Source organism: Microtus oregoni, unplaced genomic scaffold, assembly GCF_018167655.1.
Source record: "Microtus oregoni isolate MIOR12 unplaced genomic scaffold, Mior012 000054F_ref0000373, whole genome shotgun sequence".
In the NCBI taxonomy this organism is placed as follows: domain Eukaryota; kingdom Metazoa; phylum Chordata; class Mammalia; order Rodentia; family Cricetidae; genus Microtus; species Microtus oregoni.
In genome coordinates, this window is record NW_024543830.1 from 2,198,414 (window position 1) to 2,218,528 (window position 20,115).

Below are 20,115 nucleotides of genomic sequence, written 5' to 3' on the forward strand. Positions count from 1 at the left end.
TAAGGAGGTGCATCTATGCACACTAATCTTGTATCTATGGGGTTCGGGCAGATCCCTTTCAGGTCTCTGTATTTCTCTAGTGTTAGTCCGGCTTTGAGCGTTAGCCTTCCTACCTGTCCTCTTTTGTCAACTGTCTCCTGACTGCCAGCCCCCTAGCTTCCTGGCGTGGTGGCTCAAGGCCGACCTGTTCTGACTGTAGAGGTCGGGAGGGAAGAGATGAGGAGCGCACGATAAACCGGAGGACACTTTTTTCGTTTCTCAGGCCTCCATCCCCAAATTACTTGCAGGCCTTCATATTGGGGTCGGGATGAACGTGAACCAGAGAAAGCATATGGGGATGCAAAGGAGACTCAGGCAAAAGCTTAGCCAGGAGAAACGCGGAGAGACTAAGGCGGGAGACTCCCTAGAGAGCAGGGTCGCCTAAGTCGCTGGTGGAAGTGAGGGAGGATCGCGCAGGCTCTGACAGCCCAGCCCAGCTGAGGCCCCCTGGTTTCCTGTCTCTGTTCTCAGATTGTCCTCCTGACTTTCTGGGACACTTCTGCCCAGGAACTCGTCTCTGTCAGTCTGTCTCCATCTGTGTGTCTCGTGCCGGCGTCTCAGCCACTGTCCGTGGGTCTTTCCATCTGGTCTCCAGCTCACCCTCTCCGCTTGGCTATGGGTGGACCATGCGCTCAGCGCCCCTCCCCCTGTATTACTATCGGTGGAGAGGTGGCGGGAAGGCGGTGTCTAGCCCGCCTATGAGCATCCTATTGGTCGCAGGGACCGAGAGGCGGGCCGGAGGTGGGTCCGGCCAGGAGGCGGGCGGGGCGGCTGGGGCCGAGCCCAGAGCTCCGGGCGGTCGCATTGTTTTCCTCCGCGGATCTGCGGCGGGAGTAGGGGCTCCCACTCGAACCCAGGACTCTCGTAACCCGACAGCGCCCTGGAGCCTAAACCCAAGCATCATCCAGACGGGACGCTCGTCGCATCTCGCCCGAACCCCAAACACGGATTGCGAACTCTGTGCGGCGCGGAGCTGGGGGCTGCCTGCTGCTCCCTGGATCTCACTGACCCGGATCTCGGAGCAAGTACCCTGGGGTAGGGATGTAGCTGCAGGGAGGGGCAGGAGCGCCGCAAGAGGGGGTCAAGCTTCTGAGTGTCACGGAGACCCGAGTGTGTTCAGCGTGCCTTGCGCCTGACAGAGAAAGGGTCAGCGGACATAGGGTGCTTGGAGGAGGAGGGGGACCGTGGCCGAGCCTAGATGCTCTGCTGGGTGCAGGGTGTAAGCTTCTTTTCCGACTAGTAGCAGTCCCGCCCCTTTAGACTGGGGGTCGCGAAAGGGGATATTTTCTTTTTCTGAGGCGCGCATGATGCGGAGGGTGGAAAGCCCAGCATCTTGCCTCTCCCGCGGGAAACTGAGGCTCCGGGACCTGTGGAGAAGTAGACCTGCAGGAATAGGAAAGGGGACAAGTCGTTCTGGACTTTGGTGTCAGGGTTGCTTCTTCGTCCTTGTGCAGGCTGGAGTCTGAGCACTCCCAGGGGGAGGGGTCAGCTTGGGCAAAGAGTCCAGGAGTGGGGCCACGGAGAAGCATCAGTCCCCGCGCCCACCTCCACGCTTCACCTCACTCCTCCCAGGGCTTTGTTAGACTGGTCTCCCACGGAGGAGAGCGGGCCTGGCGACAGCATCCTAGCTCACCTACCAGCTCCGCGCGGGCCTAGGGCCCGCCCTCGGCGGTTCCCAGCCTCTGGCCCTGTTTCCCTGGTCTGGGAGACCCGCCTCCGTCCCCCAACCCCAAATCCATCCCCACTCGGTCTGCGCCTGCAGGCCCCTCCAGCCCCTCCTCCCGCTAACGTGGCTCTGGGACCCGGTCCCGGTCCAGACGTTGCTACCCGCCCCTCCTCGGAGCCCCGGATCCAGTGAGGGGGAGACACGTCGAGCCCCTGGCCCTAGGCCCACCTCACGCTAAGCGCTCGCGAAGCTCCGGACACCTGGTTTATCCACACTGGGAGGTGGATCGGAGGGAGGGTAGGTACAAAGCCTGGAACTGAGAGGAAGGGTAGGGTGAAAAGGTTTTGAAGCTCAGCATACCCCAGAGCCTCCTGAGGAAGGTGGGCTGGGGCGGACGACCATGCCTATGGTTTCCTGCTATTGTCCCCGGCCGGCCTCTCAATCCCTTCCCTAGCTCCTCTAGACACCGGCTGTGACCTCGGCCACTCCCCAGAGGTGGCTGTCTGGCTAAGGGGAAAAATGGGGGCATGTCTCATCTTTCAATCAAGGGGAGGACCCGAAAGGGGAAAGAGTGGCCAGGTCTCTCCTTGGGATTTCTCCAGGTCACAGCACGCCTGTCCCCAGGCCAAGGATTGGATGGAAGCCACCCAGATGTTGCTCCCCCAAACAGCTATGGGAAGCCCTCTTAAAGATGTATCATCCTTGAGTCTAGTGGGCCAAGGAAAAGGCCAACCAAGTGTTTTTAGAGGCTGGACTAACCCAGCTTAAAGTGAGCGAGTGTGGGGGTCCTTAGTGAGAGAGGTTAGGTGGGAGCTAGGCACGGTTTGCTTTCCGAGGAAGGAAGGGGATGAAGGTACTTGCTATCAGAGCCTTTTGCCTGAAAATGAAGAGCATGCAAATTAGATGCAAATTAGCCTCTATTGTCCCTAGCTAGGGCGCTTTTGCAGGGAGGCTCTTTTCTGAAGGTTTTAACATGGGAGTGGCCATCAGCCCCACAACTCCTAGACAACCTTTTCCCAAGACTGGCCCTGCAGTTCTAGGAGTTTCTGGCTAAAGGCCAAATGCTACCCTCGTATCTTCCGGTGCAAAGCCGTCCTCATTTTGTGACCAAACAAAATGGTCCCCCAATAGCATCTCCCCCACACTGGCTTCAACAGCTTTTTCACAAATTCGCACATTTACTTTTATAGGATGTGTAAGGGAGATGTGATTTTCCCCCCTTCTTTTGTCCCTTCTTCTCTAGATCAGAGGGCTCCTATCCCCCTTCATCCCCCACAGGACCCACCACCCCAGGTAAGGAGAGGAGAGCAGGGGATAGAAGCAAACTCCATGGGGGGCCAGGACAAGGGTCTAGATGTTCTCCCCACTTGCCAGAGACCAAAGTTGTTTCCAGGGTGAAGATAGCAGTTGCCCAGGGCAACTTGAGGGGGGGCAGGTAGGAGAGCATAGAAGACAAGCTGTGTCCCTTTCTCTTCTCTAGGGAGTACCAGCAACCGGAAACATGGGTTGGAGGAGGGAGGAGGATCTGGTCTTTCAGTGGAGGGGTCCTTAGCTAGCTAACTGCTCTGCCTCTGGGGAAAGGGGGGAGGTCATACCTTGTCCCTTCCTCCAGCTCTCTTGGGGCCCCACCTGACGTCAGCCTCCCCACCAGTGACGCTTGATTGGGCTTGGGTGGACACTTGGGTCCTGGCTTTGAGTGGCATTGTTGGGGAGATGGAAGAAGGCTTGTGAGCCCAGAGTTTCTCCTTTAGAAGACTTGGAATGAACCGCTAAGGCTTATTGTCGGTCCCAAAAGAAAGGGCTCCCAGCTCCCTGACTTGACTACTGGAGCCTCTTCAGCCCCTCACTTCAATGTGATGGGAAGGCAGGAGGCTTGTGTGTGCCACCTCCAGTGGGCCCAGGCAGGGTCAGCTGGCTGGGGTGGGCTGGTGGGGGGAAGGAGACCCATCTCACCGCTCCCTTCGCCATAGTCATCTTTTCTTGGACTTTGGGCTACAATTGCCTGTCATTGAATTATTTATATTTCAATTTCAGAGGCAGCCTGATGAGGGAAGAAGGGGAAAGCGGGGCACGTTCAGCCATTTCTCCTCACCCGTCCTTTCTGTCCTTCGCTCTGCAGAGGGGGTGGGTCTGCTCTTCTGCCCTCACTGAGAAAGAACGTGCTTTGGTTCTTAGGAGCCCGAGAGGCAACAGGGGGCTCCAGGCTGGGAGGGGGCACAGTGGTCGAGGAGACAGCTGCAGCCAGAGCTAAATTTAGCCTCTGATCTGGCTTTCATGCAGATTCATTTTTGGCCAAGACAGCCCCTCCACAAACACCCCACTCCCTCCCTCCCCAGCTTCTTCCTCAGCAGTGGGAATGGCCCCTTAAGTATGAGCTTAGGCCAGGTCAGTGACCCCCAGGCTGTTTGTCCCTCTCCTCCTGTTCTTTCTCAGTCCTAGACAGGCCCATGGCTGCTGCACAGCCGCCTCTGCCTGGGCTCAGTGCCTGCATTACTCCCAGGGTGCTGTGGGGGTCTGGGAGGGGAGGGGAGAGCAGACTTGGTGCCCTCTTCCTCCTCCTCCTGCCAAGGAGTCACTATTTAGAATTTTAAGGCACCAGGGTCTAATTATAGCAGAGAAGGGGTTAGCACAACGGGGGCCGGGAGCTGTCACCTACCGAATTGTCCCAGACCCAGGCAGGAGAGAGGAAGAAAGGCTGGGAGGGGCAGCAGATCTGTTCTGTCCTTACCTGGGGTCACACCAGCAGGCTTTACACCAGCCAGTTTGGGCCAGTTGGAGAGGGAAAGGCCTTGAGTGACAGGGACAGCTGGGAGTGAGGCAGAGATGGTTCTTTGCCCCACCCCACAGGGTCTTCTGGGGATATAGACCTGGGGAGGAGTCTGCCTGCAACAAGGCTAGAGAGAACTTAGTCCCTTCCCCCACTTTTCTGTCTCCCCTTCCAGAGCCAGCGTATGGGTGAGGGGGTACCCCCTGGGGCTTGAGCTGCCCCGCACAGGATGCCCCGTGCCCCTCACCCCATGCCCTTGCTGCTGCTGTTGTGGCTGTCACTCCCCCATGCCCAGGCTGCCTTTCCCCAGGACCCCATCCCTCTGGTGACCTCTGACCTGCAAGGTGAGTACTTCACCCACTTGACACTCCGGAGGGGTGGGTAGAAGATGAGACCCCCGTGTGGGAGGTAAGGTGTAGGAAGGGAAGAGAATGGCCAAGCGAAGGGGAGTGAGCTGGTCTCATCCCTGGGTTTTGCTTCCTCACTCAGAGGTGGTATTGCTGTGTGGCTAAAAAAAACCATGACCCTAGCTGAGTGAGGTGCAGGCTTACAGTCCCAGCGCTTGGGAGCTTGAGGGAGGAAGACTGTAACAAGTTTGAGGACAGCCCGAACTAGGTAGAGAGTTCCAGGTCAGCCAGGACTACTTGGCAAGACTGTCTCCATCAGGCAAAGGAGCCTAGGAGGAATGGAAGGTCTGAGCCAGACCAAACCGGAGCAGGTTTGAATCCCTACTCAGGTGCTCACTAGCTGTGTGACCTAGGTTCTTTCTCTAACCTTTCTTTGCCTTAGTTTCCACATCCGTAAAAGGAAGATAATCATAGTGCACTACCTCACGGAGTTATTTAGAGATTGACTGAGGTAACAGATTCAGCACTAACGAGGTGCAGCCCTGAGACATCATCTGGCCCGAATTAAACACTTTATATTTGTGTGTTATTCTTAGCTACAGCGTGAAGTACTGGGCCAGGTCAGTGGTTCCCAGCTTTTACTTCCCTCGCTACCCACTAGTGAGCCAGGTCTCACCATGACAGAAACTGTAAACCCAGTTTTTCTGAGAAGAATCTTTACCTGTTTGGGGTCTGTGTTCTACATGTTGGATTTAGAGTAATTTTAGTTGAGTTATTGGAATGATTGTTGGGAGATAGAGAAGAATAATAGCAAACACGACTGGGTGGTGGTGGTGCACGCCTTTAATCCCAACACTCAGGAGGCAGAGGCAGGTGGATCTCTGTGAGTTCGAGGCCAGCCTGGTCTACAAGTTCCAGGACAGGCTCTAAAGCTACTGAGAAACCCTGTTTTGGGGGGAAAAAAAAGAATACTAGCAAACTTGAGTTGGGCAGTGGTGGTGCACGCCTTTAATTCTAGTATTCGCAAGGCAGAGGCAGGTGCATCTCTGTGAGTTCAAGGCTAGTTTGGTCTACAGAGTGAGTTTCAGGACAGCCAGGGCCACACAGAGAAACCGTCTCAAAAAACAAAACAAAACAAAAAAAACAAAAACAAAGTAAACAAACAAAAATAGCAGACTGCATCAGATGGGTTCTCAGCACTCTGTTAACATCAAATCATCTTTGAGCCTGGTTTCCCCCTAAACACCCATACCTGTGGCTTCCATGACCAGACCAGGTGGACAGTGGGGTTGGTCAGAAGAGGGAGGAACTTTGAAGGGTGATGTGGGGACGAATCTGGTGGGAGGACTCAAAGAAGAAGAACCAATGCTTTAATTATTTGCATGTGCAGGTACTGTTGTGTGACAAAACTCTTCCTGGGGAGACAAACGCTTGTCTAACTCACCCCAGATACGGAGCCCACGACAGACAAAGTATGGACGTTACCAAAGTCAATGAGTTTTACTGGGGTCACTTACAGGAATATGGGTGAAGGGCTACAGGAGCAGAAATGACTCAAAGACAGCTGCATCACCAAAGCCCACCCCAGCATGGGTGACAGCTCAGAAAAGCTGGGAACCTGGAGCACACTGCACAGCCTGCAGGTAGCTCAGCAGGTTGGAGAGCATCCTCTCGGGGTCCTCAGTTGGTCTCTTCCGGGCAGTCTGGCTGGTGTCTGCTTCTTGCAGGCAGTTGGTGTGGTCTCAAAGGTTTTTGTTTGTTTGTTTGTTTTCCTTCTCTGAGAATCTTCTTTGCAGCTCAGCTTCACTTCCTCTGAGGGGGCTTCTCAGCTTTTATTGTTTATTCTGGCAGGGAGGGTCTTAGTGAATCTGGTCAGTTTCAGGGAGTTCTTGAATCTTTTTTTTTTTTTTTTTTTTTTTTTTTTTTTTTTTTTAGTTATGTATTTCCCTGGGTAAGGGGCTCCCCTGCAGGATGGAATGTTGTTTGATTTCATGGAGGTCAGAGGAGGTAGGTCTCCTGGAGTTGGAGCTGAGGTGCTTGTGAGCCAGTTGGTGTGCTTGCTGGGAATTGAACTCTGGACCCTAGAAGAGCATTGTATGTTCTTGACCACTAAACCATCTCCAGACCCTTGAAAGGAACTTTCTAATACAGAGGTGGTCTGGTGTCAGTCAGACTTCATATATGCCCTGCTGCCTGCCTGGTCGTCATGTAAATACCTCCATGTACTAAGCCTTGAATTGGGCCAGTGTGAAGTTAATATATTAATATAGCTTAATATATTAAGCAAGGTGGATCAAATTACTCACAGTGTCTGGTGAAAATTAAATGCTCAGTAAGAGTTGATTTTGTATTTGTTTATTTAACTTTTTGTTTTTGTTTTTTTTTTTCCCGAGAGTTTCTCTGTGTAGTTTTGGAGCCTGTCCTGGAACTTGCTCTGCAGACCAGGCTGGCCTCAAACTCACATAGATCTGCCTGCCCAGTGCTGGGATTAAAGGTGTGCACCACCACCACCGGACTTTAACATTTACTTATTTGGGGGGAGTGCACGTGCTATGGTGTATGAGTGGAGACTGAGGGTCAACTTGGGGAACTAGTTCTCTGATTGCACTATTTGAACTCAGGTAGCCAAGCTTGGTTACAGGTATCTTTACCCTCATAGCCGTTTCATTGTTCCCCCTCCCCATTTCATTTCATTTCTTTATTTGGAGCCAGCATCTTGCCTTGTATACTGGTCTGGTACTTGCTATGTAACCATGGCTACCCTTAAACTCTCAGCGGTCCTCCTGCCTCAGCCTCCCCATTGCTGGTCTGCACCACTAATGTAGCTTCTGGCATTGTTTTTAGATGTAGATTTGGGGACTCTCTTCTCTTCTGCTCTGTTCATGGCTGGGTTTCCCTGGCAGGAAAGGGAGTAGGAAAGAGAGTGTTATCTCGGCTGTCATCCTCTAGGTTCTTCTCCATTATTCTGGTTCCGGGGCCTGGAGGAGGATGCTGTGGCTGCAGAACTCGGGCTGGACTTTCAGCGATTCCTGACCTTGAACCGGACCTTGCTTGTGGCTGCCCGGTAAAATGGCCGCGGCACAGTTGTGGGGCAGACATGCATGCTCCTGGGCAGACATGGGACCTGCATGGCCACTGCAGCATCTTGCAGGGGACACATGCAGGTGCACAAGCCATGGGACATGGACATGCTTGGACTCAGAGAACAAAGCGTGGAGGAAGGGGGAGGCTAGGGAGCAGGAACTTTGTGTGGCTTGGCCCTGAGCAGGTGAACATGAGTAAGCAGGGGACTGAGGCGCTCAGGCAGGCAGGGTGCCTCGGCTCAGCTCTGACCCCTCCTTACCTACCCTTCAGGGATCACGTTTTCTCCTTCGATCTTCAAGCCCAAGAAGAAGGGGAGGGGCTGGTGCCCAACAAGGTGAGGGGCTGTATGCGAGGAGGTGCAGGCAGGGAGACGAAGCTGGGAAAGGTGTATTGGGGGTCTCATGGGTGAGAAAAGCGTCTAAGAAGGAGTCGTGATGTGAGGAGGTGTCCTGGTTGCCCCATGACTTCCCCTTGTTTTCTCTCTTCAGTTTCTGACATGGAGGAGCCAGGACGTGGAGAACTGTGCTGTTCGGGGAAAGCTCACGGTGAGGAGTGGAGCGGGTTGGAGGGAGGGAAGGCAAGGAGGTTCAGAGACCAGAGAACTTGGTGGAGGCTAAAGGGCCAGCAAACAGCCTGAGACTCTAGCCGCATTGCCATGATCGGCTCAAGACTGACGGCTACTGCCTCACTTCCTGTGGCCCCTAACTTCAATTCCAGCCTTGTCACTAACCTTGAATTTTGGGTTCTCTAGGACGAATGCTACAACTACATCCGTGTTCTTGTTCCCTGGGACTCGCAGAGGCTCCTTGCCTGTGGAACAAACTCATTCAGCCCCATGTGCCGCAGCTATGGGGTACAAAGGAAGAGGGCTGGGAGGAGAGTCCAGAATAAGCAATCAGTTTGCTGGGAAGAGATGGGCATCTGGGGTGGGACTGGCATGCTTGGAATGCGAGAGTGTGGAAGGGGCCAGGGAAGAGGCACGGAGGAGTGGGCTGTGGGGCCACACGTCTGAGACCCCAAGGTTCTAGGAACCTGCCTCCTCTGCCCCCAGATAACTTCGCTGCAACAGGAAGGTGAGGAGCTGAGTGGACAAGCTCGATGCCCCTTTGATGCCACCCAGTCAAATGTGGCCATCTTTGCAGGTGTGCACCTGGGCGTGTGGCTGGAAGGCGTTCCTCTCCCAACTTGGTCTTTCCCTCATGTCCTTGAGCGGAGGGCGGTAGAGGCCTGGGGAAGGGCCTGAGTCGCCCATGTGGGCACCAGTAAGAGACAAGCTTCAGGCCCTGAGCTTCCCCTGACCCCCACCCCTCCAGAGGGCAGTTTGTACTCAGCCACAGCAGCGGATTTCCAGGCCAGTGATGCTGTAGTTTACAGAAGCCTTGGATCGCAGCCCCCACTCCGTTCTGCCAAGTATGACTCCAAGTGGTTGCGAGGTCAGTCTTCCTGGGGGTCAGCCTGCCGGGACGAGGGGCACAGGCCTGTGCGGGGCAGTAGCCGTGTTTGTGGCTGGGTAGGAAGACAGTGCAGCATGAGTTTCTGAGCAGGTATGGATACCCTTTCCTGTCACCGTAGAGCCACACTTTGTCTATGCTTTGGAGCACAGAGACCACGTCTACTTCTTCTTCCGAGAGGTCGCTGTAGAGGATTCCCGGCTGGGGAGGGTAAGCAGTTGGACACCAGGGGTCTGGGTCCTAAGAATGGTTCTTGGCTCTAATCTCCATAACAGATTCCTTAGATCTGACCCCTCCCCATGCCCTCTGCATAGACTTCACCTCTCTCATCTATGACATCTGGCCATTCTCTCCCGAACTGACCTGCCATACGGTTCCCTTGCTTTGCCTCCTGGAGCCCTCACCTCACAACAGCTGCCGTGTGGCTTTCCTCAATCTTTCCTCAGGTGCAGTTTTCTCGGGTAGCCAGGGTGTGTAAACGCGACATGGGCGGCTCACCTAGGGCCTTGGACCGCCACTGGACTTCCTTCCTTAAGCTGAGGCTGAACTGCTCTGTCCCTGGGGACTCTACCTTCTACTTTGACGTCTTACAGGCCTTAACGGGGCCTGTGAACCTGCATGGCCGCTCTGCTCTCTTTGGGGTCTTCACTACTCAGACTAACAGGTGGGTACTAGGCTGTGTGATCTAGTTCTCCACCCCACCAACGTTCACACTCGCTTTTGATGCCTCCTGAGGAGGAAGCTCCAAGCAAGGCCAATCTGCTGTCCCCTGTGACTGTCCTGCCCACCCGTCTCTGCCTCTCAGCATGGCGCACAAAGGGCAGCCCACAGCTTACCTGCAGGAGCAGTCCTGCCCCTGTTAACACCTTGAATCTTTTCTGGCTCCCTCAGCATTCCTGGGTCTGCAGTCTGCGCCTTCTACCTGGATGACATTGAGCGTGGGTTTGAGGGCAAGTTCAAGGAGCAGAGGAGTCTGGATGGGGCCTGGACTCCTGTTTCTGAGGACAGAGTCCCCTCACCCAGGTACCCGGGATAGAGGTGACTCTGATGGGGCAGAAGCAATGCTCGTTCTTAATATTCGGCTGTGAGGAGGACTCAGGTCACTGTGGCCAGGACAGTCCTAGCACTGGGTTGGGCTAAGGAGCTGCAGCCGGGAAGGGAGCAGGTGCCGCAGGGTGTGTTTGCAGGGCAGTGACGGTTACCAACCATGTTTGAGAGTGGGGGGGGCACATAGCTTCATTAACCCCTGTTCTCTGCCCTAAGGCTGCCCCTTCCCATGTGCCCACCAGGCCAGGGTCCTGTGCAGGTGTGGGTGGAGCTGCCGCGTTCTCCTCCTCTCAAGACCTACCTGATGCTGTCCTGCTCTTCATCAAGGCTCACCCACTTCTGGATCCCGCTGTGCCACCTGCGACCCACCAGCCTCTTCTCACTCTCACCAGCAGGTAGCCAGAGATAGACCCCATTGGCGTGGGGGTGGGGCTTGTGAAGGAGCAAGAGTGGGGAGCAGGCATTTGGGCCAGCTTTCCTGGTTATGCTTTCCTCACCTGAAGCCTATTGCTGCAGGGCTCTGCTGACCCAGGTAGCTGTGGATGGCGTGGCTGGGCCGCACAGAAATACTACAGTCTTGTTTCTTGGCTCCAATGACGGGACAGTGCTGAAGGTGCTACCTCCAGGGGGACAGTCTCTGCGACCTGAGCCTATCATACTGGAAGAGATTGATGCCTACAGCCCTGCCCGGTGAGTTCTTTGTGGGGCAGAGGTGGGATGGGGGAATAGGTTGGGCACTCCAGTGCTGGCTTGGCAGAATCAGAGGCCTTGAGGTAGGGAAAGGGTTTGGTTGAGAGCTCTACTGGGCTGGGGAGGGTGCTTCCATAGGGTGAGCCCAGGTCTTCTGGGCACTTCTCCTCCTGTCTCTTCTCACCCAGACCCCATTCCTATTAGGTGCAGTGGGAAGCGCTCAGCCCAAGCTTCACGGCGGATCATAGGGCTGGAGCTGGACACCGAGGGTCACAGGCTCTTTGTGGCCTTTCCTGGATGTATCGTCTACCTCCCTCTCAGCCGCTGTGCCCGGCATGGGGCATGTCAGAGGTGAGGTGCCTAAGGGCAGATGCTGCCTGGCTATGTTTCCTGGGTGGGTAGGAGCACAGAAAAATCCCCAAGTCTTGAGGGTGGCAAGGAAATGGGGATAATGAAGTTGGGGTACCCTGGGGAGTCTGAAGGTGGCAGCAGCTGGGGTCTGGAGCAGACTGGGGTAGGTGGATGGGTGGAGTGTGGGGCTGGGAGTGTCCTGTAAGCAGAGGGTGCCAGCCTCACTCAGCTCAGTTTCCCTTAGGAGCTGTCTGGCTTCTCAGGACCCATACTGTGGGTGGCATCGACTGAGAGGCTGTGTGAGCATCAGGGGACCTGGTGGGTAAGTGAGGAGCCCCTGGGACTCGTGAGGAGAGGGGCAAAGCGTAGAGCCACAGTGAGCCACCTCCCTTTCCTTTTAGGACTGATGTGGATGTGACTGGGAACCAGGAATCCACAGAGCATGGTGACTGCCAAGGTAACCACGAGGGCCGGCTGCAGCCACAGCTGCGTATTCTCTGACGGCCACCAGCATCTTGGGCTTGGGCATCTGTCTTTCTTGGCATCTGTTCCAGTTGCTTCTACCATCTTTCCCTCATTCTCACTGTCTCATAGATGGAGCTACTGGGAGTCAGTCTGGCCCTGGGGATTCTGCTTATGGTGAGTCTTCAGGCCTCAGTTTCCTTTTTCCTTGCATAGCCCACACAACCAAATCTGTCTGGGCTATAGGCAGGCCAGCATCCTGAACAGCCAGAAGAGACACTGGAATTCTGGACTTGTGTTCCAAAGGGGAGGGGCTTGGGGGTGTCAGGGGTGGAGAGCGGAAGTCTCACTGGCACTGACCTGGTCTCTGTTACCAGTGCATCTGGGCCCTGGCCCTTCCCTTGAGACCCCCAGTTCCCCCAGTGATGCCCACCCAGGGCCCCAGTCTTCCACTCTTGGAGCTCACACGCAGGGTAAGGGGGTTGCCTGGGAGGGACCGAGTGCAGTGTGGACCTGTTGAGGCTGAGAATTCTAAGCCGGGTGCTGATTGGTGTTTGATAACCACTAACACCTGTTTGGAACATCCCAGCCAGTGTCCTGCACAGGCAGGATGGCAGATGTGCCTGGCATGGATGCAGGGGTTAAAACTGGGCAGGGACTACCCCAGACCCGTGCTCTAGCCTGTGTGTTTAGGGATCCCGGGAAAACGACTCCTGTGACTGAGTGGAGCGAAGCTGAGCAGCAGCATGAGAACTTGTGGTTGGCCCCACCTGTGTCCCTTCCGTGCGCCTAAAGCTGAGCCGCCTCCCTCCTTCTTGGCCGGCAGGCGTGCGCAGGGACCTTTCCCCAGCTTCAGCCTCCCGCTCCATCCCCATCCCACTCCTCCTGGCCTGCGTGGCGGCGGCCTTCGCCCTGGGCGCCTCAGTCTCCGGCTTCTTGGTGTCCTGTGCTTGTCGCCGAGCGCGTCGCCATCGGAGCAAGGATATCGAGAGCCCGGGGCTGCCGCGCCCTCTCTCCCTCCGCAGTCTGGCCCGGCTGCACGGTGGCGGTCCTGAGCCCCCGCCTCCGCCCAAGGATGGAGATGCTGCGCAAACGCCCCAGCTCTACACAACCTTCCTGCCTCCGCCCGACGGCGGACCCCCACCGGACCTCGCCTGCCTGCCCACCCCCGAGTCCACGCCCGAGCTGCCAGTGAAGCACCTCCGTGCCTCCGGGGGGCCCTGGGAGTGGAACCAGAACGGGAACAACGCGTCGGAGGGCCCCGGCCGCCCGGCGGGCTGCAGTGCGGCGGGCGGGCCCGCGCCGCGGGTGCTGGTGCGGCCGCCCCCGCCGGGCTGCCCGGGGCAGGCGGTGGAGGTGACCACGCTGGAGGAACTGCTGCGCTACCTGCACGGCCCGCAGCCGCCCAGGAAGGGCGCGGAACCGCTCGCCCCGGCCGCCTTCAGCTCGCGGCCGCCCGCCCAGGCCCCCAGCCCGCTGCCGCGGGACTGCGTGCCGCCGCTCAGGCTCGACGTGCCCCCCGAGGGCAAGCGCGCGGCTCCCGGCGGGCGGCCCGCCCTCTCGGCCCCGGCGCCACGCCTGGGCGTCGGCCGTAGGTTGCCCTTCCCCACGCACCGCGCGCCCCCGGCGCTGCTCACGCGGGTGCCCTCGGGGGGGCCGGCTAGGTACTCCGGGGGGCCCGGGAGACACCTCCTGTACCTGGGCCGGCCCGACGGCTACCGCGGCCGATCCCTTAAGAGGGCGGACGCGAAGTCCCCGCTGACCCCCAAGCCGCCCCTCGCCGCCTCGACGCCGCCCGCGCTGCACGGCGGCCATTTTAACTTCTGACAGAAGCTGCTAGCGCCGGTGCGGGCGCCGGAGGCCCAGGCCCGCGATGGCCGCCGGCCTTCCCGGACTCCGAGAGTCTCCCGGGGCCCGCTCTCGCCCCGGTTTATTTATTGACTGTCGTTCCCCTGTCCCGGCGAGGCCAGTGAGAGGCCGCGACCCGGCCTCCCACTCCCCGCTTCCTTCCTTCCAGCCATGCTGCCTTAACTTGCCGCCTCGGGCTCCCGCGGACGGGGCCCCGGGCGGGCCGGCGGGGCTGGAGCCGCGCCTGTGTACAGGGTCCTCGGGCCTCCTGGGCCGGGACGTGCCGCCTCCTACTGTGTAGGAGCCCCAGCTTCCCAATACAGCCATGTCCGCCCCCCAGCCGCTGCCTGACTTTTCTCGCGGAGCGGGAGGGACAGGAGGGCGGGCCGCTCGGCCCTCTGGGTGCCTGTGCCCCTGAATGTCTGCCTCCGCCTCACCTCGGGCCCCCAGGTCTCTCCGGAGTAATTGGCTTGGCGGCTGTCCCACCGGAGTTAATCAGGAAAGGTTTCCTGCAGGAGGCAAGAGAAGACATGGTGTGTGGGGATGAGGCAGGGCCCAGGAGAGCCGGGGTACCGTTGGGGGTGCGGCGGAAGGCGCTCAGCAGGTTTCTGAATAGAGGGCAGGCACCTTTTCACGGCCTACACTATAGGGTGGGAGAGGGAACTTTTGGAGAAATAAAACGAAGCTGCTGCGTGATTTGAATTTCACATCAGCACATCTTGTCCTAAAGAGAACTTGGGCTAGGTGTTTGGGGCACTTGGGCCTGCAAAACGAAAAAAAAACAAAAAAAAAACTGGCCAAAGATGAGCCCTGTTAGAAGAAAGGGTTTGCCCCATCTGTTTCCCTGTGGGGCAGCCTCAGCTGCAGACTAGCCCAGAGCTGGAGCGACTAGCGTGTGCCCGTCTCGAGGCTCCGTTGCATTGGCTGCAGATACCCGCACAGTACCCTGAGTACCAAAAGGAAGGATGGCCCGGAACGCTTGTCCCACCCACCACCCTGGCGCAAAGAGCAGTAAGGCCTCTCGCGGGTGCTGGCTGAGCTGGAGGATTTGCAGATCTGGAACTTGGCAGGCGCGTGGCGGCAGTGTCCACCCTGCTGCGGCTCCAGGCCACTTCCCGATGGCGCCTCCTAGAGGTCCGCCGGAGCCCTGCGCTGAATCAGCCGCCAGGTCTCTGGTTGCTTTCTGCTCTTGAGAACTATTTGGCCAAGAGTTCTGGGTGTTTGTTTACCTCTTCACCTTTACCCTTGAGATCCTAACACTGCCTTAAGCCTGCTTCCTCATCTGGAATAAGAGAGTCAAGAGGCTCAAGTACTATACTGTGTAAATGCTTCGTGAAAGAGAACTCTTGAAATGGTGGTTCCTCCCGTCTCACTAGCTAGGCTGTGTATACCAGATTTTATGGCCTGTTTTCACTAGACACTACATTCCCTTTGTATTATAAATTCGACTAAGAGATTATTTTCTTCCCCTCAAGGTTTTTGACGCGCAGAACGTCTCTTAACACGGCTCAGCAAAGCTTATGTCTACTGACCAAGGGTCCTCCAGAGTTCAACATCCCTTAGCTTGGCTTTTTTTTTTTCTCTTAGGGAACCTTACTTAGAATACACCGGGCTGTTGCTAGTACCCTAAACAGTGCTGGGGTACGTGGAAGAAGAGGATATGTTTTTCAGTCACCTGGTTGCATTAATCTCTTCAAAACGTTAGAGCTAGCATAGAGGACATCTGTAAATGGTGCATGAAGATCATGAATTCTAGGCTCTCTCCAAAGATGAAGAGAGGGAGAGCAAGGCGGTTCAGTGGGTAAGTGCTTGCCTGGCAAGTCTAGCTGCCAGAAGCCTAAGGTGGGAAGAGAACCAAGTCTCAAAAGTTCCCTTCAGACCTCCACGTGTGCGCCATTGGCTTCCACCCCATCTCTCTCCTGAAAAGAGAGAGAGGCTTGGGATGTAGCTCTGTTGGCAGCATGGCGAACATGCACTGATACAGAACCCTCAGTTACAATCCAAGCACTGCACACAGCAGAGTGCTGGAGCATGCCTGCAGACCCTGCACCCGGGAAGCTGAGGCAGGTTTGCTGTGAAATGGTCTGCAGTTTGCTGTGACGGAAGATGGTATCAGAGAGGAAAGAAGCAAGGAAAAGACGGGAAGAAGGGAGAAAGGGCTGCAATGTAGGCTCAAATAGCAGGTTTAAGACTTGCCTCAGCTGAGAAGTCCAAAACCAACCCCAAAGGGAAAAAATGTGAAGAACTAAAATGGACTACTCGGTACTGGAGAGGCAGGGGGGTGGAGCTCCATGAGTTAGGCTAGCCTGGTTTATATAGGCAAGTTCCAGGCTAGCCAGGGCACCACAGTGAGACCTCAACACCAAAAATAAATAAAAGCTAAGATGGAAGTACAGTCGTTCCCCAGTGTCTATACGGGACTGAGTGATTCTAGGACATTTACCACATCTTAAGAAAAAAAATCAGGATATGCAAGTCCCTCAAATGAAAGGACACGGTACATGCACATGACGCATGCCCAGTCTCTGGTATGCTTTAAATAATCTGTAGGTTATTTAACAATGCCTAAGTTAAATGACATCACTTTTGCGTGTTTCTTCTGAGACTTGGTTGCACTCTAGTATGTAGTAGATGCCCTTGAACTGATCCCCTGCCTTAGCCTAGCAAGTGCTGGGATTGCAGTTGCAAGTCTCCTTGTGAATAATTGTGCCATATTGTTTAGGAAACAATGACAAAAAATCTGGACATGTTCAGTACACATACAATTTTTCCCCAAATATTTTTGATTTGTGGTTGGTTTGAATGCATAGGTGTGGAATATATGTGTGTGTGTGTGTGTGTGTGTGTGCGCGCACGCGCGCGCGCGCACATGCAACTACACATAAAATAGAAAATCAAACCCAGGGCCTTGCACATGGAGACAAATGTTGTTGGGGGTTTTTACTCTTTTGAAGGGCCCACCACCCAGCTCCCAAATAAATACACACACAGAGGCTTATTGTTACTTAAAAATACCTGGCCTTGGCTTGACTTATTTCTAGCCAGGTTCCCATCTACCATTTGCCTCTGGGCTTTTTCTTTTCCTTACTTCTGTATATCTTACTCCCCTCTTCCTCTGACTGGACGTGTAGCGTCCTCCTCTCCTTGTTCTCTCACTCCTCCATTCACTCAGATTTTTCCCATTTATTCTCTCCACCTGCCAGCCCCGCCTATCCTGTCTCCTGCCTTGCTGTGGCAACCATATTAGACCAATCAGGTGTTTTAGACAGGCAAAGTAACACAGGCTACACAGAGTTAAACAAATGCCACATACAAGAATGCAACACATCTTTGCATCATTAAAGGTTCCACAGCATAAATGGATGCAACACATCTTAAAGTAATATTCCACAACAGACAAATGCTCCATCACAGAGCCACAGCCCAGCTTTAATCTAGGGCTTCTCTGTAGGCAGCAGCAATGGACAGGTCTGTCCTGGGTGTATCATTTAGCAGTACTTCTTTTTTTTTTTTTTTTTTTCGAGATAGGGTTTCTTTGTAGCTTGGTGCCTGTCCCGGAACTAGTTCTTGTAGACCAGGCTGGCCTCGAACTCCCAGAGACCCGCCTGCCTCTGCCTCCCGGGTGCTGGGATTAAAGGCGTGCGCCACCACTGCCCGGCTATTTAGCAGTATTTTTTTTTTTTTTTGATTTTCGAGATAGGGTTTCTCCGTAGCTTTTTGGTTCCTGTCCTGGAGCTAGCTCTTGTAGACCAGGCTGGCCTCGAACTCACAGAGATCCTCCTGCCTCTGCCTCCTGAGTGCTGGGATTAAAGGCGTGCGCCACCGCTGCCCGGCAGCAGTATTTTTAAGAGAATCCTGAGTGTATCATTTGGCAGTGTTTTTAAGAGAATGCTTACTTCTTCCACTGGGAACCAAGAGCAAGCGAAGGAACTATGTTGCAGTGAGAGCAGTCCTTGGCCCTTCTATGAAACCTTTGCGGTTTAATCTCTACAAACCCTCCTGCCCACACATACATTTCTCTGTGCAGCCATGGGAGTCTGGATCTCACTCTGTAGGTCACGGAGATCCACCTGCCTCTGCCTCTGGAGTGCTGGGATTAAAGGTGTGCACCACCACCACCTGGCTAAATGTTATTTCCTTTGAGGTTTTGTCTGCATGTAATGTATGTCTGTGTACCCCATGAGCACCTGGTGCCTAGGGAGAGCAGAAGTGGATTTGAATTTCCTGGAGCTGGAGTTACAGTGAGCCACCCTGTGGGCGCCAGCAGTTGAACCCAGGCCCCTCTGGAAGAGTGCCAGTGCTCCTAACCGCTGAGCAACCTCTCCAGTCCTCAATTTCTTTCTTTCAGGAATGGAAAGAACATATGATAATGGGTTTGTAAAGCATGTAAATACATAGGCTTAGAGTGAGCAGGTTAGCTAGGTGTGTGGTGGTCTGATGGTACCTCACGGCCCTTGGAGTCTGAGTCAGGAACATCGGGAATCAAGGCAAGTCTGGACAACACAGTCTCCCTCACCTCCCTCCCAAAGCCCCACAATTAAGTGTTCTGTAGGACATGGTGATTTGCCCAAAATAACATAGGCCACCACCAAAAATGCAATTCATTATTACTCATGAAAACTTCCTGCTGGCAGATTATAATAGTGGTAATAAATTAAGGGATAATTTGCGGACGTTAGTGCTGAAAAAGAAAGTACAGACAGACATGTCCTCCTTTAAGTTCAATTCTGGAATCTGTCGGTGGATTTTTGTTTTCGTTCTTTTCAGAGTCTCGTGGATCCCAGGCTGGCGTTGAATCCCTGCCCCTCCTGTCTCCCCTTCCTAGGCGCAGCTATGATGGGAGTGTCTCTACCACTGGGAGGTAGGCTGTACAAGTCACAGGCTTCGCCTCCTTTCTTATGAGGAAGAGCAGAATATGACAGCAGCCTCATCCTTGGGGATCTCTGAGCTAATTTCTCAGAGGCATCCTGGGAGATTATGGGGAAACCAGGGCCCCAGCAGGCTGAGGCCATCAGGTGTCTAAGGCTTTGGGGACCTGAGACTCAAAAGGTTCCACAATCAAGAGAGCTTCAAAAGCTGTTCAGCATCTTGGGTTCTTTGGGGGCAAAGTCACAAGGGCCTGAACTATCTCTTACTCGTTTGTTGCTTCTTCGAGCTGCCACCCCAAGCTTTGGAACACACAGGCGTGACTCAGCAGGTGACCCTTTAGAACTGTGCGTCCCTCAGTCCAAGGTTGTACAGGCTGAGCATAGCTCAGGTGGCAGAGTGCCTGCCTACAGCCTAAAGCTCTCCATTTGACTCTGAGCACTGTGTTAATGGATGCAGTGGTTGTAATCCCAGCACTAGGCGGAATGTGGGTAGAGTCCGGGATCAGAAGTTCAAGATAATGCTGGGCATTGAGTTTGAGGCTAGCCTAGGAAACATGAGACCCTGTCTCAAAACTGAAAAGAAAACAAAGGAAGGAACGGAGGGAGGGAGCAGGGGGAGGGAAGAGAGGGAGGAAGGAAGGAAGGGAGGGAGGGAGGGAGGGAGGGAGGGGCTATATTCACAAAGCTAGGTTTGCTGGCACAGGCACGCACTCCAGCTCCTCAGGAGGTGGTGGCAGCAGGATTGCATGGACCAGGGAATAAGCCAGGAATACACAGTGAGACCCTGTCAGAGAAGGAGACTGGGAATGGAAGCCGGAGGTAGAGCTTACCTTAGGAGGAGCAGTGACTTGGGAGCAAGGAATTAACTGAGGCCGGGGTGACCTCAAAAGAGCGAGCCTGAGAAGCTAAAACACCAATAAGTTATTTGAGTCTTTTTTGTTGTTTCTGACTTTAAATTTTTTTTATTTAATTTTATGTTTATTGATGCTTTGTGCGTGTGTATGTCTGTGCACCATATGTGTGCCTAGTGCCCATGGAGGCCAGAAAACAGCACCAAATCCTCTGGAAATGGAGTTACAGATGGTTGTTAGCTGCCATGTGGATGCTGGGAAGCGAACTTGGGTCCTCTGGAAGAGCAGCCAACTCTCCGCCACTGAGCCATCTCTCTGGTCCGTTTTGGGTTTTAAAACATTTTTAAAGATTTATTTTTATTTTATGCGGTGAGTATTTTGCTTGCATGTATCTGTGTACATGTGTGTACCTACACAGAACAGAAGAAGGTGTCATACCCTGGAACCCTGGAACTGGAATTATGAGTCTCCATGTAAGTGCTGGGAATCAAACCAGGGATCCCCTGCAAGAGCAGGAAATGTGCTCCTAACCACTGAGCCATCGCTCAGCCCCACCTCTAGTTTCTTAAATGCAAACAGCGATGAATTTAGATGCCTAAGGTTGTCCAGCTCGCTGGCTCAGCTAGTAAAGGCGCTTGCCACCA

The 20,115-nt window shown here is 54.7% G+C and overlaps 1 protein-coding gene across 7 annotated transcripts; it reads left to right on the forward strand.

Moving 5' to 3' along the window:
- Window positions 1–808: 808 nt before the first annotated feature.
- On the forward strand, window positions 809–14,448 carry LOC121438062 (semaphorin-6C). 7 transcript variants are annotated; one of them, XM_041638273.1, is made up of 22 exons: window positions 809–1,074; window positions 1,612–2,002; window positions 2,949–2,998; window positions 3,740–3,829; window positions 4,648–4,816; window positions 7,769–7,883; window positions 8,174–8,237; window positions 8,392–8,448; window positions 8,655–8,756; window positions 8,955–9,045; window positions 9,217–9,336; window positions 9,476–9,564; window positions 9,801–10,018; window positions 10,246–10,377; window positions 10,644–10,796; window positions 10,918–11,091; window positions 11,296–11,442; window positions 11,687–11,764; window positions 11,844–11,899; window positions 12,037–12,081; window positions 12,282–12,377; window positions 12,731–14,448. In XM_041638273.1, exons 5-22 carry the CDS (start codon window positions 4,702–4,704, stop codon window positions 13,729–13,731), a joined length of 2,853 nt encoding a protein of 950 aa, XP_041494207.1. In that variant the 5' UTR covers window positions 809–1,074; window positions 1,612–2,002; window positions 2,949–2,998; window positions 3,740–3,829; window positions 4,648–4,701; the 3' UTR covers window positions 13,732–14,448. The 7 variants fall into 7 exon arrangements, with proteins under 7 accessions (XP_041494207.1, XP_041494208.1, XP_041494210.1 ...); XM_041638274.1 differs by lacking the exon at window positions 1,612–2,002; XM_041638272.1 differs by lacking the exon at window positions 809–1,074 and having other exon boundaries at window positions 1,084–2,002.
- Window positions 14,449–20,115: the final 5,667 nt, after the last annotated feature.

Coding starts and splice junctions, on each gene's coding strand:
- LOC121438062 (XM_041638273.1), top strand. CDS start 4,702: ATGCCCCGTGCCCCTCACCCCATGCCCTTGCTGCTGCTGTTGTGGCTG. Junction 8,757..8,954: donor CCATGTGCCGCAGCTATGGG/GTACAAAGGAAG, acceptor CTCTGCCCCCAG/ATAACTTCGCTGCAACAGGA. Junction 9,337..9,475: donor TGACTCCAAGTGGTTGCGAG/GTCAGTCTTCCT, acceptor CTGTCACCGTAG/AGCCACACTTTGTCTATGCT.